Consider the following 16,524-nt stretch of genomic DNA (forward strand, 5'->3'; position numbering starts at 1 on the left):
CAAGCTAGAGAATATAACGAAAAGAAACAGACTCACAGATATGGAAAACAAACTACCGCTTACCAGTGGGGAGAGGGAAGGGGGGCGGGGCAAGATAGAGGTAAGGGATTAAAAGGTACAAACTACTATTGTAAAATAAATAAGTTACAAAGATACATTGTACACCACAGAGAATATAGCCAACATTTTATAATAACTATAAACGGAGTATAATCTTTAAAAATTATGAATCACTATGTTGTACACCTGAAACTTGTGTAATACTGTAAATCAACTATACCTCAATTTTTTTTTTTTTGACAGGAAAGTAGGATTTATTGGTGGGCATGAGTAAGGAGGGGACAGTGCCAAGGCTGTCATGCAGGCAGGGCCCGCCATTCGTCCAGGGGCCACAATTAAGGATGTATTTGACCCCACAGCCTTCTGGATTGAGCCGCTTTTCTGGCACCATGTTTTCAAATTCATCTGCGTTAAACTCAGTGAATCCCCACTTGGAGATGTGGATCTTCTGGCAGCCAGGGAACTTAACTTGGCCCTGCAGAGGGCCTCAAGCACATGCTCCTTGTTCTGCAGCTTGGTGCAGATGGACGTTATGACTTAGCCTGTGTGGACCCTGGCCACTGTGCCCTGGGGCTTTCCAAAGGCACCGCGCATACCTGTCTGGAGCCTAGAGTGGGGACAGCATGCCAGTCGTTAATGTCCACTGGAAGGGGCTGTCTCCCAGGTCCCTTAGGGCAACGCATACAGGCAACAGGCTGCACACACTAGTGAGGAGGCTGCTGTTTGCAGCCACTGTGTGCCAGGCCCCCGCGGGGATATACCTCAATTTTTAGAAGAAAGAAAGAAAGGGAAAACGGGGAAAATGGGCAAAAGATCTGAATAGACACACCTTGCCGAAGGAAAATATACCAGTGGCAACTAAGCATATGAAAAGGTGCTCAACATTGTATGTCATTAGGAAAATGCAAATTAAAACAACGAGATACAGCTACACACCTAGTAGAATGGCCAAAATCCAAAACACTGACACCACCATATCATTGTGAGGATGTGGAGTAACAGAAACCTCATACACTGCTGGCGGGAATGCAAAATGGTACAGCCACTTGGAAGACAGCTTGGCAGTTTCTTATAAAATTAAACATACACTTACCTTGTAATCCAGCGGTCACATTCCTTGGTATTTACCCACATGAGTTGAAAACTTATGTTCACACAAAACCTGTACACAGATGTTTACAGCAGCTTTGTTCATAATTGCTAGAACTTGTAATTTGTAAGCCACCAAGATGTCCTTCAGTAGGTGAATGCGTAAATAAATATCCAGACAATGGAACATTATTCAATGATTAAAAGAAGTGAGTTATCAAGTTGCAAAAATACATAGAGGAACCTTAAGTGCATATTACTAAGTGAAAGAAGCCAATCAAAAGGCTGCATACTGTATGATTCCAACTCTGTGGAGATAGTAAAAAGATTGGGGGAAGGTAGGGAGGGCTAAATAGATGGAGCACAGGGGATTTTTATGCTAGTGGAACTATTCTGTGTGCTACTGTAATGGTGGATACATGTGTCAAAACCCATAGAAAGTACAACACAGAGAGTGAACCCTAGTGCAAACTAAAACTTCAGTTAATAACAGTATATCTATACTGGTTTGTTAATTGTAACAAATGTACCACAGTAACACAGGATGTTAATAATTGGGGAAAACTGTAGGAGAGGGAGAGGAAGTATATGGGGACTCTGCTTTCAACTCAATTTTTTCTGTAAACCTAAAACTGCTCTACAAATAAAGTCTATTAATTTAAAAAGTATATGAGGCATATTAACTCTAGCTAAAACAGCACAAATTGTGTAAGAAAATGTAACTGTGGTATTTATATTGTCATAATAATGAAAACTTACAGAATGTGGCTTTAAACAAAAATTATTGTGTAAGTTTTGAGAGACTAGAGGAAGGGAAGTATTACAACCTAATATCCTCATCTGTCATAATAGAAAGTCTGTGTAACAGAAGTGAACATCTGAACATGTTCCTATCCAAAGGCGTTTCCTCCCCTGTGTACCCAAGCCCATCTCCCTGTTTCCTGCATCATCACATTTTGCATTCCAGCAGAATCTTTCCCATCAACAAACAAATATGCCTTTAATTCTTCTATCTTAACGCACACACACACACACACACATGCGCGCGCACACACACACCCCTACACTTATGCCAGGTGCCCTGCCACTGCCATTCCATTTCTTTGCTTCCCTTTACTTAAAAGCTCGTTTTCTGTACTCCTGTCTCCAGTTCCACTCCCTCTATTTTTTGTTACATTCACTCCATTCAGAATTTCACAACTACCATTCTACTTAATTTGCTCTTGTCAAGGTGACAGTGACCTTCACATTGCTTAGCCAATGGTCAGTTATCATCTTGTCTCCCAGCCTCTTTTGATACAATTGATTACTCCCTCCTTGATATGTTTCCTTCACCTGGCTTCTAGACACCACTTTTTAAATTTTTCCTTCTGTGTCATTGGTGGCCTCTTCTCAGTCTTCTTTGCTGATTCTTCCTTTTCTCCCTGACCTCTTAATGTTAGGATTCCCCCATATCTCAGTCTTAAGTCCTCGGCTCTTCTCTCTCTACCCTGAGCACCTGGCTTATCTCATCAGGTATCAAGTTTTAAATACCATCTATAAGTTGATGATTCTCAAATTTATAGATCCCAGCCCAGACCTCTTCCATGAACCCTAGATTTGTATATCTAACTGGCTACTTGACATTTTCATTTATTGTCTAATAGACATCTGAAGCTTAACATTGCTGAAATTGAACCCCTGAAAATCTGCTATATCCAGAACCTTTCCCAACTGAGTTGATGGCAACTTCATATTTCCAGTTGGTAGTTGCTTAGACCAAAAACCTTGGAGTCATCCTTGACTCCCCTCTGCTCTCTCACATTCCACATCCAGTCTGTTAGGAAATCTAGACATGATTAGGAAAAAAAAATCCACAAACGTACCACTTCTCACCACCTCCACCGCTGCCTCCTTGTCATCCTGTCTTGTCTGGATTACTGCTGTTGCCTCCGCACTTCTGCCCTTGGCCCTTTACAGTCTAAACAGAGCAATTAGGATGGCCCTTTTAAAATCTAAGCCCCATCATGGTACAGTAGCCTCCCATTTCACTACACTGGACAAATTAACTTAATTTCTCTGTGCCTCAGTTGCTTCATCTGTAAAAAGAGAAAAATACCTCCCTCAGGAGACTGTGGGATTCGATAGGGTGATACATGTGAAACACATGCTCAACACTAACCTGATGCAGAGAAAATAATAACGTTTAGCTGCTGTTCGTATTATTTTTATTGCCAATGCACCCTCTAAATCAGAAGCCTACTTTTGTTTCCTTGTTGTTCTTCAGTGCTTGAGGTGGGAGGGCTCTGTAGGAGCATTTGGATTCTGACTGCTTAGCTCATTTCTGTCTAGCAAAATCCTCAGTTCATTAGTACCAGAGATTAGTATGTCCAGAAACACTGTTCCTTTAGCCAGAGGAAATTCCACTCCCAACTTTGCTGTTTTTATTAAGTGATGCCATACTTGGTTTCCTGCACTAAATAGGAACTGCTTTGTCAGTAGAAAGTGTTCTTTTTGTCAGTACTGTAGTTCCTAACTTTTGAAGCATTTTTTCCCTAAAGGATAATGAGAGGAGACAGCTTCCCACTTATTTTTTGATTGAGCCTTTTGTCTGATGTCTTATCCTGAACCCCCCCTTTTTTTTTTATTACATTTGTAACATCACATATTTAAGGTTTTGGTTTTTTCCCCCCTTCATATAAGCCTTACCCCTCTGGAACTGTTGATTTCTGGAAGACACTTGTAATATTTAATGTTCCCACTCGTATTTTCTGTCATGCCTTACAACAAACCAAAAAGAGAAGGGAAAATGTAACAGTCAGATTTGCTAATAGTAGTAAAATGCAAAGAGCGTGGTGTAATGGGCCATGCTCATTGGGCTAATATAATGGGCTGAGCCAGGGCCTTCTGAGCCTCACTCTGCCGCTGACTAGCTGTATGACCCCGTGGCCTTGCGTTGAACCTTCTGCTTGAATTCTAGCAGAAGAGGCTAGCTAAGAGAGAGGAGAGTTGGTTTCTGAGAGGATGTGAGGAATATAAGAAAAGTTTCTTAGGGACCAAACCCACTAACACTGGAAGAGGCACTGGGGCAAACACACTTGTTCTGGTTCGGTAAAGGAGCCAAGGCACAGGACCCTAGGCCTGGGCAGCTTATGCTTAGAGGCTTGGAGGATGGGGGTTGGGACTCAGTTCCCTGAGTAGAGGGAGAAGGAAAGACACTTGAGAATCTGGTAAAAAGCAAAAACAAAAAACCTATTCTAATGGCTTGAGCCCCTGCTTTGGATATAGTGTCTGCTTGTCCCACAGATAGTGGAGACAGGCACAGTGGAAGTCAGTGTTAACATGATATACACACACACTTCCTACATCAGAAAGCTGAAACAGTAATACAGTGTTATATGTCAATTATATCTCAGTAAAACTGGGGGGAAATGAAGAAAGCTGGAACAATCTCTGGACTGTGGTGCTGGGGTAAAGCAAACAGGATTCTGACATGCAGATTCTTCAGGGAGCAGTTAGGCCAGCCCTCCAGTGACCTGGGACTCGTTGAGGGTGTGAAGGTTTCGAGACGCTCCTAGCAGCTGCGTTGTTGTTATCCTGCACTCACCTCAGCTTCCAGTGCGATGCATAGCTAAAGAAATATCTTATGCATAAGCCTCTTCTCTCTGCTTTAATTTAGCCTTCCTAGAACTGTAGCAGAGACCCTAAAGAATAGACCAGGTTTCAGAAATTGCAGAGAAAGAGACAGGAAAACAGTGCATTCATTCTCTCAGTCTCAGAAGGAATACTGCTACTTTTAGAAGTGGATCAGTCATCTTATAACCACGTAAAAATCCTTTAGGTTTCTAGGCTTTAGTATTCACCATTTAGAAGATTTCTTTGTGCTCTGAGGGGCTACCCAGTGACTCTCTCCCCAATGACAATCCATAGTTTCTTCCTGTAGTTTCTCGAGTCCAGCAGTTGATGGAGACCTTCTTCACTCTTGATTGACATGAATAGTTCCCAGTTTTTTTCTGTTGTTGACAGTGTTGAAACACATATCTTTGCACTTAAAGTGTGTGTGTATGTGTGTGTGAAAGAGAGAGCAAGACAGAGCGAGTGTAGTAAATTCCTAAGCTACTGGCTTAATTTGTTCAGTTTTGTTATTGAAGTATAACATACATAGAGAAAAGTATCCAAGTCATAGCTCAATAAATGATCACAAAATGAACACATCTTTATAATCGCTACCCATATCAAGACAGAAAATTACCAGCACCCTGAAGCCTCTCTCATCCCCCTCCCAATCACTGCCACCCTGCTCCTCCCCAGAGTAAACAGTATCCCAATTTCTAACATCAGAGTTGCTTTGCCTATTTTTGAGCTTTAAAAGTTTTAAATGGAGACATGTGTCAATCGTATATTATTTTTTGAGATCTGGCTTGTTTCTCCTCATCATTATGTGTTGGGATTCATCTACATTGTTGGTTTAGTAGTAGTTCATTTTTTAAATTGCAGTATGGTATATCATTATATACATAAACACATTTATTTATTTGTTCTAACTGTACTGCTCTGCAGTGCCACCTTTGTCATAAACGAGTTATCTCTAAAGGGGGGTCTGTTTCTGGACTCTTCATTTTGTTTCATTAATATATTTGTCTATCTTCGTGCCAAAACCTTACCGTCTTGATTATAGCTGCGTTTTTTGTATGTATAGCTGTATAATATTCTATTATGATAGAATAAGTCCTTCCACTTTGTTCTTTTTAAGATTATCTCGATTATTCTTGGCCCTATGCATTTCCATAAAACTTTTACAATCAGCTTGAAATTACCCCTACCCCTACCCCTACCCCAAAAAGCATGCTAGAATTTTTATTGGAAATCCTTTGAGGAGAATGGACAGCTTTACTATGTTGAATGTTACAATCCCTGAAAGTGGTATGTCTCTCTATTTATTTGGTTTTTAATTTCTCTCAATAATATTTTATAGTTTTCTATGTAAAGATCTTACACATCTTTTAAAAAACTATTTCCTAATTATTGCTGCTATTAGAAACATAATTTTATATGTTGAAAAGAGTAAGTTTTTGATTATAAGATTTTACAAGGTTAAAAGTATGTATCATTTTAAGAACCACCTAATATTCAAATTATTATGGGAATATTGGGTACATTAAGAAATGTAAAGCTGAATTAAATCCAGAGTTGTAAGGTTGGAGATGTCAGAAGGAAATCAGGAGGAGCCTATTCCTAAATTATGTGAATTCTGTGTTGGTTGCTGGAGAGAGAAGGCCTAGGGCTTGCTTTCTCTCTCAGCTAAAATGATTGGAACTTGGAATGTTAGGATGCTTTTCTTTCTTCTTCAGAGACTCTACGCCCTCTCCCAGCCAGCCCGCAATCTGGGAGCACCCAGGCAACAGTAGAGCAGGTGGGGTCAGAGTGAATAGGGATTTCACTCAGTCCTCAACTCAGGCTGCTTCTGAACTGACGGGCTTCCCTCCCGTTCTAAAACTTGACAAGGGGCTTCCCTGGTGGCGCAGTGGTTAAGAATCCGCCTGCCAATGCAGGGGACACGGGTTCGAGCCCTGGTCTGGGAGGATCCCACATGCTGTGGAGCAACTAGGCCCGTGAGCCACAGTTACTGAGCCTGCGCGTCTGGAGCCTGTGCTCCGCAACAAGAGAGGCCGCTATAGTGGGAGGCCCACGCACCGCGATGAAGAGTGGCCCCCGCTTGCCACAACTAGAGAAAGCTCGCGCACAGCAACGAAGACCCAACGCAGCCAAAAATAAATAAATAAATAAATTTAAACACCCTCCTCTCACCCCTAGTGATCCATCTCCTGTCCCTATAATTAAAAAAAAAAAAAAAACAACTTGCCAAGAATGAAGCAGTGAACCCATCCACTATCAGTCCTTGCAAGCATCCCAAAGTGATGATGACAGTACCTGTTTCCTTAAACTCATACTTGGCTTTGTTTTTCCAGGTCTATAAAGGAGAATTTCAGCTACCTGAATTTCTTAAAGGAAAACCTCAGGTACTGTGTCTGCTTCCTCCTCTTGATATACAATAATAGATTGGCTCTTGCACTGAAGTAATCTTTTCAAAGAGATAATGCTATGTGCTGGTGGTAGAAAGACTGGCTTCTGCAAGGAGATCAGCTCAGTGCTTTGTGACCACCTAGAGGGGTGGGATAGGGAGGGTGGGAGGGAAACGCCAGAGGGAGGATATGTGAGGATATATGTATATGTATAGCTGATTCACTTTGTTATAAAGCAGAAACTAACACACCGTTGTAAAGCAATTATACTCCAAAAAAGATGTTAAAAAACAAAAAAAAAAGACAGAAAGACTGGCTTCTGGTAATTGTTGGTTTTAACAATCTGTGTTAAGCAGATTTGTTAAATTTAACAATTTAACACAGTCTGAATTTCAGAGGGCTCAGTGTCTTCCAAAAGTAGGGAAATACTTTATTGATAACTAAAATCTGATTGCTTGAGGTCGCTCACAAGCCACACAGTATTCCACATATAAGGAGCCTGCCTTGGTGAATCTGCTCCAGGCTTCTGATACCTAACTTGAAATAAAAATGTACAGCTACCCTTTGTTCTTATTACATGTACATCCATGGCCTTTTCATTTTTCTCATTTGGAGCCTAGAAGACTTGTGAATACATTATACACACAGCCATTGGCCCTCAACTGCTAAGTCCCCCAAGTTGGTAATGGATGGTATGAGTTTGAAGTTTATAACTTCTACTTTTTAAAAAATTAATTAAAACAGATCCAGAGTTCTCCTTGTAATGTCACACTGTCACTTGCTTGGATTCCAATATTGTTTCTTGAGTTGAAGAGAAATAGGTGATGTTACGGCCGACAGGCCTAGAGTAGCCCAGAGTGTCCTGCGTGAGCGCATCACCTGCCATTCCTATGTAGTAGTGGGAAGAAATCAATGACTACAGCCTGAGTCCAGCAGAAGACTTCCCTGTCCAGCATGGTGATAATACATGTTGCCTCCAGGCTGCTGCTATCAGTGATTCGCTTGTTAATAGGAAATGAAGACCCAGCGCTGAACTCAGTTTCTAAAAGTGTTCCAGATCTGGGTTGTTGAGGGGAACCTCGCAGATTGTGTGAAGTCGTGTTGCCTAAAGCAAGCCTAGAATACATGGGCTTCTCTGTAAGAGCAGCTGTGTCTCACACCAGGATTGAAGGCTCTGTCTTCTCAGATCCTTGTCTCATAACAACCATCAATAACTGATACATATTACTTGAGTATTTTAAACTACTTTCATGGTATATGCTTATTAACATATATTTAATTTTAATCCATCCATTCATTCATTTATTCAACAAATGTCTACTGAATTACTTTTATGTGTGAGAAATTGAAATAAGGCCTCAAGAGTCAGAGAAAAAAAAAAGATCTTCTCAAAGGAACTCCTTATCTATCCAAAAGACTCTGATCAACTTTTGCAGACAAAGGGGCACAGGGGCCCTGAGCCTTGGCTGGGCAAGATGTGCCAGAAACCTGGATGGATTCGTGAACAAGTTGTCACTCACTTACAGGCTATGGTAACTGGAGCCAGAGAATAATCCAAGAGGCAGAGTCTTGAAGAAATGTCAAATCCAAAGGCCGTTTTGCATAGTAAGTCTGAAGGAGTCAAGAAAGGGAATTTGAGACTAAAACTAAAGGGACACCCCTGCTTCACAGCATACATAAAAATCATTTCCAGGTTGATTATAGGCCTAAATGTGAAAGGCAAAATAATAAAGTTTCTAGGAGGCAATAAAGGAGAATATCTTCATGACCTTAAGAGGGAGGGATTTCTTAAGTGAGTTATAAAAAATACTGATCATTAACTTAATTTAATTAATTTATTTATTTAAACATCTTTATTGGAGTATAATTGCTTTACAGTGGTGTGTTAGTTTCTGCTTTATAACAAAGTGAATCAGCTGTACATATACATATATCCCCATATCTCCTCCCTGTTGCGTCTCCACCCTCCCTATCCCAACCCTCTAGGTGGTCACAAAGCACCGAGCTAATCTCCCTGTGTTATGCGGCTGCTTCCCACTAGCTATCTATTTTACATTTGGTAGTGTATATATTAGTCCATACCACTCTCTCACTTTGTCCCAGCTTACCCTTCCCCCTCCCCGTGTCCTCAAGTCCATTCTCTACATCTGCATCATTATTCCTGTCCTGCCCCTAGGTTCTTCATAACCATTTTTTTTTTTTAGATTCCATATATATGTGTTAGCATATGGTATTTGTTTTTCTCTTTCTGACTTACTTCACTCTGTATGACAGACTCTAGGTCCATCCACCTCACTACAAATAACTCAATTTTGTTTCTTTTTATGGATCATTAATTTTAAAATGGAGAATTTGGACTACATTAAAATTGAGAACGTTTACTTATTAGAAAGCATCATAAAGACAGTAAAAAAGGATACCTTAAGGGGGGGGAAATTTTTGAAACAAAAGATTCATCAGTATAGAGAATTCCTACAAATAAATAAGGAAAAGGTAACAAAAAATTGGGCAAAAGACTTAATATAGGCACTTCAAGCCCCGTTCTGGTTAGTTTCATTTAATGTATCACACACATACTAGAAAAAAGCCTATAAAAGGCTTTGATTTAATGTCTAATACATGAGAAAACTGAAGCCCACAGAACTCTCAGGATTACATTTAGCTGGAATCCTGACAGAACTCAGGAAAGTGCTATACTTAAGATTATAATCTTGGGAATTCCCTGGTGTCCAGTGGTTAGGACTCTGCACTTCCACTGCCGGGGGCCCGGATTCGATCCCTGGTGGGGAAACTAAGATCCCGCAAGCCACACGGTGTGGTCAAAAAAAAAAAGATAGTTTTATTATAAAGGAAACAATTCAAGACCAGCCAAATGAAGAGACACATAGGACAAGGTCTGGGAGAGTCTCAGACTCAGAGTTTCTGTGCCTATTCCCTGTGGAATCAGTGTACTTCTCAGAACACATCAGCGTGTTCACCAACCAGGGCGCTCCACTGAACTTCGGCATCCAGAGTTTTTACTGAAGTCTAAGTACATAGGCATGATTGATTGACTCATTGGCATGGAACTGGACTCAATCCCCAGTCATCGTCCCCTTCCCAGAAGCTGGGCTGGCTCAGAGCCCCAACCCTCAAATCACAGGTTGGTCTTCCTGGTGACCAGCCCCCATCCTGAGTCATCTCATCTCTTAGCAGAAACTCAGGTATGATCTAAGGGGCTCATGAATAATAAAGACACTCCTGTTACCTGGAAAATTCCAAGGATTTAGAGTCTCCCTACCAGGAACGAGAGCCAAAGACCAGTCATCTTCTTTATTATACAACAGTAGCAGATGGAATTCATTAGAAAGTCCCTGATCACAGCCTGCAAGCTACACCTGATATTTTGATGAGAGCAGTCACTTCTCATGCTAACCAACGTTAAAACATCTTTTGCTTCCTTCCACAGACTGAGCAAGTGGAATAGCAGAGCCAGGAACCTCTTGCATACTTGAGGTGAGGTTGGGGACATTGCTGGGTCTTTGGGTTTCACTGCTTAGGCTCTCGGGAGGCAGCGTGGCAGGTGGAGGGCACAGCCCTGGGGTTAGTTCACCTGCTTTGGAATCTCGGCTATGTGTGGCATTGAGCTAGTTACTTAACTTCTCTGTGTCTTAGTTTCTGCATCTGTAAAATGAGGACAATGTTAATAAGAGAGTGGTAGAATTAACCATGATAATGTCTGCCAGAAGCCTGGCACATAGTAAGCACTCAAACAGTGTTAGTTATTATTTTCAGTATGAGGAGGGGTTTAAAATGATAAAATATTTTAGCTGAAAGAAACCTGAAGACCATCAACCTCAACCACCTGTTTACTGATAAGGAAACTGATCCTAGAGAGAGGATTTGTCAAGGTCACATCATAGGTCGGAAAAACCCAAGGCTAAAGAGCACCGTCTCCTAACATCCAGCCAGGGATTCTTTCACCACCCTGTACTGCTTCCTCTGTATGCTGGATGTGCAGATGTTTTTGCGCTAATATTTTCGGGAGTTGCCTGGTTGGTTTTTCAACCTTGCTGATGTTAATGCATTATGATGTCTTAATGTTTGTAACCTATGTTGTCTCGTTGTAGTTAAAGGCTACAGTGTGGAGCAGGACTTATTGGCCCTTTCTATCTGAGTAATCATCAGGTGCATGTCCAGGGATACCAGCCAATTAGTGACAAGGCTGGTTTCTGAACCTAGACCTCCTGACATGGCTGCTCAGACCTCACACCCCTATCCCACACTTTCTTAAGATTCTGTTTTGCTCTGAATATTTTGGTTATGCCTTAGATCATTTGGAACTTGAAAAGCTTTCTTTAAAATATGATTTTTCCTGGGAATTCCCTAGCAGCCAAGGGGTTAGGGCTCCGTGCTTCCACTGCAGGGGGCAGGCGTTTGATCCCTGGTCGGGGAAGTAAGGGTCTGCAGCCGTGCAGTGTGGGAAAAAAAATAAATAAAGTAAAATAAAATACTAAAATAAAATGTAAAAAGAAAACCTATTATAAAAAAGTAAAAAATAAAATCTGTGTTTTTCTTATAGTTTTGTTTGCTGTTTTATTTTTATTTTATATATTAACCATGTATTGAGTGTGTACTCCATACCAGGTGTAAAATACCAAGCATCATATATATATATAGTATATAAATGATATAGGATATATTATATGATATCTATAATAAATATATATATTATTCATATATATATATATATATATATATATATATGAATGATTTCATTCAAGTTTCAAACCACTCTGGCAAGTAGGTGATATTATTCCTTTTCTGCTGTTGAGAAAATTGAGATTGAATAATATGATTTGAATAAGAGGTTTTTATGACTTGCTGTGTGCTAATAGATTATAGATAGAAAAAGCATATGAACGCTGCTATGCCATGTCAAAATCACGGATGGCAGTAAGTTAATAATATTCATAGGTTTTAGGAATTATGATTGCCTTTTTTGCTAAGAAGCAAATGCTAAATGTAGACTTCAACTCGATGGGCATACAGGTATAACAGCCGTTATCAGGCCTTGGATAATTTTGTTTATTCAAAAATACTTTCAAAAGTGTAGATAAATTCCCTCCTGGGAACATGCATACAGGGATTCATTACTGACCAGCTGTTTTACAAGACAGAATGCAGTGTCAGTTGACTCCAGCCTTGAGTGGCCTCCACAGCAGCATTTCATCCTTGTTTGCTTGTCGAGGCTTGAAGGTGCCCACATGCAATGAGAGAAGGACTCGGGAGAAGCTAGGAAGACATCAAAGCATCTCAAGACAAATCGTAGTCTTTCTCTTGTCTTTTGGATCCCTTTGGCATATGAACGACAGTCACTGTGTTTCCTAAAGCTTCCTTTAAAGAATCTCAGTATCCACTTTTTCATACTGAGTCAGCATGTTCGACCTCTGGACATTTGATGTCCCTGTCAGTGCCCCTGCAGTAGCTTCAATTGCAGATGACAGTTGCAGTCATTTAGAAATGGGCAGTCTTCCCCGTGGCGCAGTGGTTGAGAATCTGCCTGCCAATGCAGGGGACACGGGTTCGAGCCCTGGTCTGGGAAGATCCCACATGCCGCAGAGCAACTATGCCTGTGAGCCACAGTTACTGGGCCTGCGCGTCTGGAGCCTGTGCTCCGCAACAAGAGAGGCCATGATAGTGAGAGGCCCGCGCACCGCGATGAGGAGTGGCCCCCACTTGCCGCAACTAGAGAAAGCCCTCGCACAGAAACGAAGACCCAGCACAGCCATAAATAAATAAATAAATAAATAAATAAATAAAAAATAAAAAAAAAAAGAAAGAAAGAAAGAAAGGGCAGGAACAGCCCTTGCTTTGGCTGCCATCCTTTTGTGTTGCACATCGAAGCTACTGGCAGGCATCTAAAAGCATCCCAGACTGAGGGAGAGTGTGCCTCTCTGGTAGTCCTTCTGAGGCAGCTGTTCTCATAATGGTCCATCCCCCTACCTGTCTACCTGGCTTGTGCCAGGCCCATAGCTGGAAAGGAGGCGGTGTCGTGCAGGGGAGAACAAACTGACTGCATACCTGTAACACATTCTGTTTGTTTGCCCTAGGGAAGACTGCTGCCTTTTCAGCAGCAGAGAAGTTTCTAGGACTGGCTGTTTCTAGGACTGGCTGTCCCCTGCTGAGATCAGTGGAGTATATGTACCATGGCCCGAATCTCCTTCTCATTTGCCAGTCTCCTCCCACTGAGAGGGTGGGATGTCAGCACACATTCGGACCCTCCTGAGTGACCTGCTTCTTCCCGAGTACAGTGCTCTTGATCCTGATTACGGGCACGGCCCTGTGGAGAAGGAGCCCAGAGAGGATGTGTGCTTTCTCTTAAAACTGCTCTGGTCCTCATCTTTTCTTACCAGATTACAAACTTTGTTTTCAAGGGGAGGGTTTAAAGATGGGATTCTGTAAGCAAAATTGGGCAGTTTCATCTTGGAATAGGTTGTCTGTACATGTTCTAATGTTTTGTAGAACACTTGTACCTGTTTAAATGTATTGATGTGGATAATATTAAATATCTTAATTATTTAAATAATTCATTGTATTGTTTCGGAGAAGTTGAGGAATTACCACATACATTTACAACTTGATGACTTTTGTATTTTATTTTTCAAAATAAAAGCTTTAAATGTGAAGCACTGGTAGTTTACATGTTTTCATTACTGTGATTTCTGAGAAGCAATAAGACCTATCAGATAATGATCTGATAAACCAGTTTCTTCAGTTGCTGTATTTTAGATATTCCCCTCTATACATCATAATTTCTTAGTGAGGTTTTTGCTATAATTTATTTCAGAGAGACCTGCTACCATCCTTTTGTCTCAGACTCCTGTTCTTCTATTTCCTTCTCCATTCTCTGGTCTCCATAAATTCTAATTCCTCAGAAAGACTTTCCCTGATCCCCTTCCTGCCTACCTTATTCACAATATCACCTTATCACACTTTGCAGTTTTTAATGTTTCTTGACTTCTTAAATTGTCTATCTCTTATACTAGATGGTAAGTTCCTGGAAGACAGAGACTATGTCTTTTCTTGTCCTTTTTTGTACCCCTGACACCTAGCAGAGTGTCTGGCACATTGTAAGAACCAGTAAAATATTTAGTAAATGATTAATCCTCCCAGACGGAAACTTCTAACTTATCATTTTCAGATGAAGAAACAGAGGCTCAGCCAGGTCAAGTCACGTACACAAGGCCCCTCAGCTAGTGCCACAGTGGTGACCTGGTATCTAAGCCTGACTCTAGTATCCTTCTTTCCGTTCCACGCCCCTAACCGTGTCCCCTTCAACTGAAAATGAATACTGCTGCCACATCAATCCTCTGTTCAGCACTGTGTCTTAAGTCACTCTTTTGTTCAAAAACCTTTGATTCTCTGATGCCTCACACATTACATCTAAACTGTTCTGTCTCTGCAGTGTGGCCTTACCACCCCCTTGTGAACAGTACACCTCTTCCCCGTCTCCTTACACTCTGCTTTCTGCTTCTTCCAGATGCCCAGAAACCTAAACCCTCTCCCCTCTCCCTGGGAAATCCCAGCCCTGTTAAGGGCTCAGCTGTCTTAAGTCCCATTTCTTGTTACTGCTCTAGTTACTGCTCCAGCCTCCAGATAGCAATGAAATCAGCTTCAGCATAACATAATTTGTTTTTGGTTTTGGTTTTTTGCTTATTTCCTGTGTTAGTCTTATGTTACCAGCATTGTAGGGAGGAGGTCACATATCCCTCTAGAGCCTATCAGATTGGGAGGCGTGGACATTTCTAAACTATAACCCAGCCTGACTCCAATACTCACCCCTAGGTGAACATAAGGATTTTTATTCCCTACGCCTGCCCACCCCTGGAGACTCCACTGTCATGAGTGGGAATGTACTGGAATAGGAAGAGGGCAGAGAACCACCGCACAAAAACGGCTGACTCAGGAAAGAAGAAACCACTGCACAACTGGCCCGGAGAAGCAGATGCTGTGATATCTCCCTCCCTGTTGACATTCCCTCCTTCACAAAGCCTTCTTTCTGGTCTGAGCACATTTCTTTTGAGCCCTGCGAAGCAAAGCATTTCTGTTCCATGTGACATCTTAGAACACCTGTAGGAAGATGACTATATTTGTGAGATGTTGTGATTTGATGGAATCAAATGGAATTCCTGTCAGACAAATGAAAGATACCTGGAGTAAAATTTAAAAATTGGTAACTGGGGGACTTCCCTGGTGGTCCAGTGGTTAAGAATCCGCCTTCCAATACAGGGGACATGGGTTCAATCCCTGGTTGGGGAACTAAGATCCCACATGCCGTGGGGCAACTAAGCCCACGCGCCACAACTACTGAGCCCGCGTGCCGCAACTACTGAGCCCGTGTGCTGCAACTACTGAGCCCGCACAGTCTGGAGCCCACGCGCCGCAAGGAAGGGCCCACGCACCACAGATCCCAAGTGCCGCAATTAAGACCTGACTCAGCCAAAAATTAAATAAATAAATATTTTTAAAAAATTAAATAGGGCTTCCCTGGTGGTGCAGTGGTTGAGAATCTGCCTGCCAGTGCAGGGGACACGGGTTCCGGTCCTGGTCTGGGAGGATCCCACATGCCGCGGAGCAGCTGGGCCCATGCGCCACAACTACTGAGCCTGCGCGTCTGGAGCCTGTGCTCCACAACAAGAGAGGCCGCGATAGTGAGAGGCAGGCGCACCGCGATGAAGAGTGGCCCCCGCTCGGCGCAACTGGAGAAAGCCCTCGCACAGAAACGAAGACCCAATGCAGCCAAAAATAAATATAAATAAATAAATATATATTAAAAAATAAATAAATAATTAATTAAAATTGATAGCTGGGTAAGGGACCAGGGTAGATGTGTTGCCTGTGAAGATCAGAGAGCTGCCCAGGGCCAGCACAGCCATGGCTGCAGCCAGCGGGTGAGCCCGTGGAGCCAGGGAGAGGCCGGCGTCCTCAGTGGCTGCAGGAGGAGGCTGGAGAGAGCATCATCCATGAAGAATCATAGAATTTTTAAATGAGAGAAAAACATCTTAGTAATCACTTAGCCACGTAATCATTCTAGAAACATTTATCGACAGCTTCTCGTGGTCTAGATCCTGTGCCTGAGTTTACATGTTTAAACTCATTTAATTCTCACAATCACCATCTGAGGTAGCTACTGTCACTACCTGCATTTTATAGACATTGGCTTGGGAGGCAGTACCAGCTTTCTAGACCAGCTAGTAGGTGATGGGATCAGAATACAAGTACAGGCAACCTGGCTCCGGAGCCTACACCCTTAACCACCACTCTACCTCTCAGTAATCATCTTTATACTAGAATAGAAACTTGTCATTAGCATTGAGTGACAACTATTTAA

General features: G+C 41.9%; 1 protein-coding gene across 5 annotated transcripts in view; it reads left to right on the plus strand.

The window, feature by feature from the left end:
• Positions 1-13,819, plus strand: part of TPST1 (tyrosylprotein sulfotransferase 1) — a 116,742-nt gene extending 102,923 nt beyond the window's left edge. The window contains exons 4-6 of one of the 5 annotated variants that reach the window (XM_082432385.1): positions 7,098-7,148; positions 10,600-10,646; positions 10,961-12,987. In XM_082432385.1, the coding sequence (XP_082288511.1) occupies positions 7,098-7,148; positions 10,600-10,617 (69 nt within the window). In that variant the 3' untranslated portion in view covers positions 10,618-10,646; positions 10,961-12,987. Of the gene's footprint in view, positions 1-7,097; positions 7,149-10,599; positions 10,647-10,960; positions 12,988-13,243 lie in introns of those variants that run through there. The other 4 variants (XM_082432384.1, XM_082432387.1, XM_082432386.1 and 1 more) reach the window with 4 other exon arrangements.
• The last annotated feature ends 2,705 nt before the right edge of the window (positions 13,820-16,524 follow it).

Source organism: Balaenoptera physalus (genome assembly GCF_965194825.1).
Source record: "Balaenoptera physalus genome assembly, chromosome: 16".
Taxonomy (NCBI): Eukaryota; Metazoa; Chordata; class Mammalia; order Artiodactyla; family Balaenopteridae; genus Balaenoptera; species Balaenoptera physalus.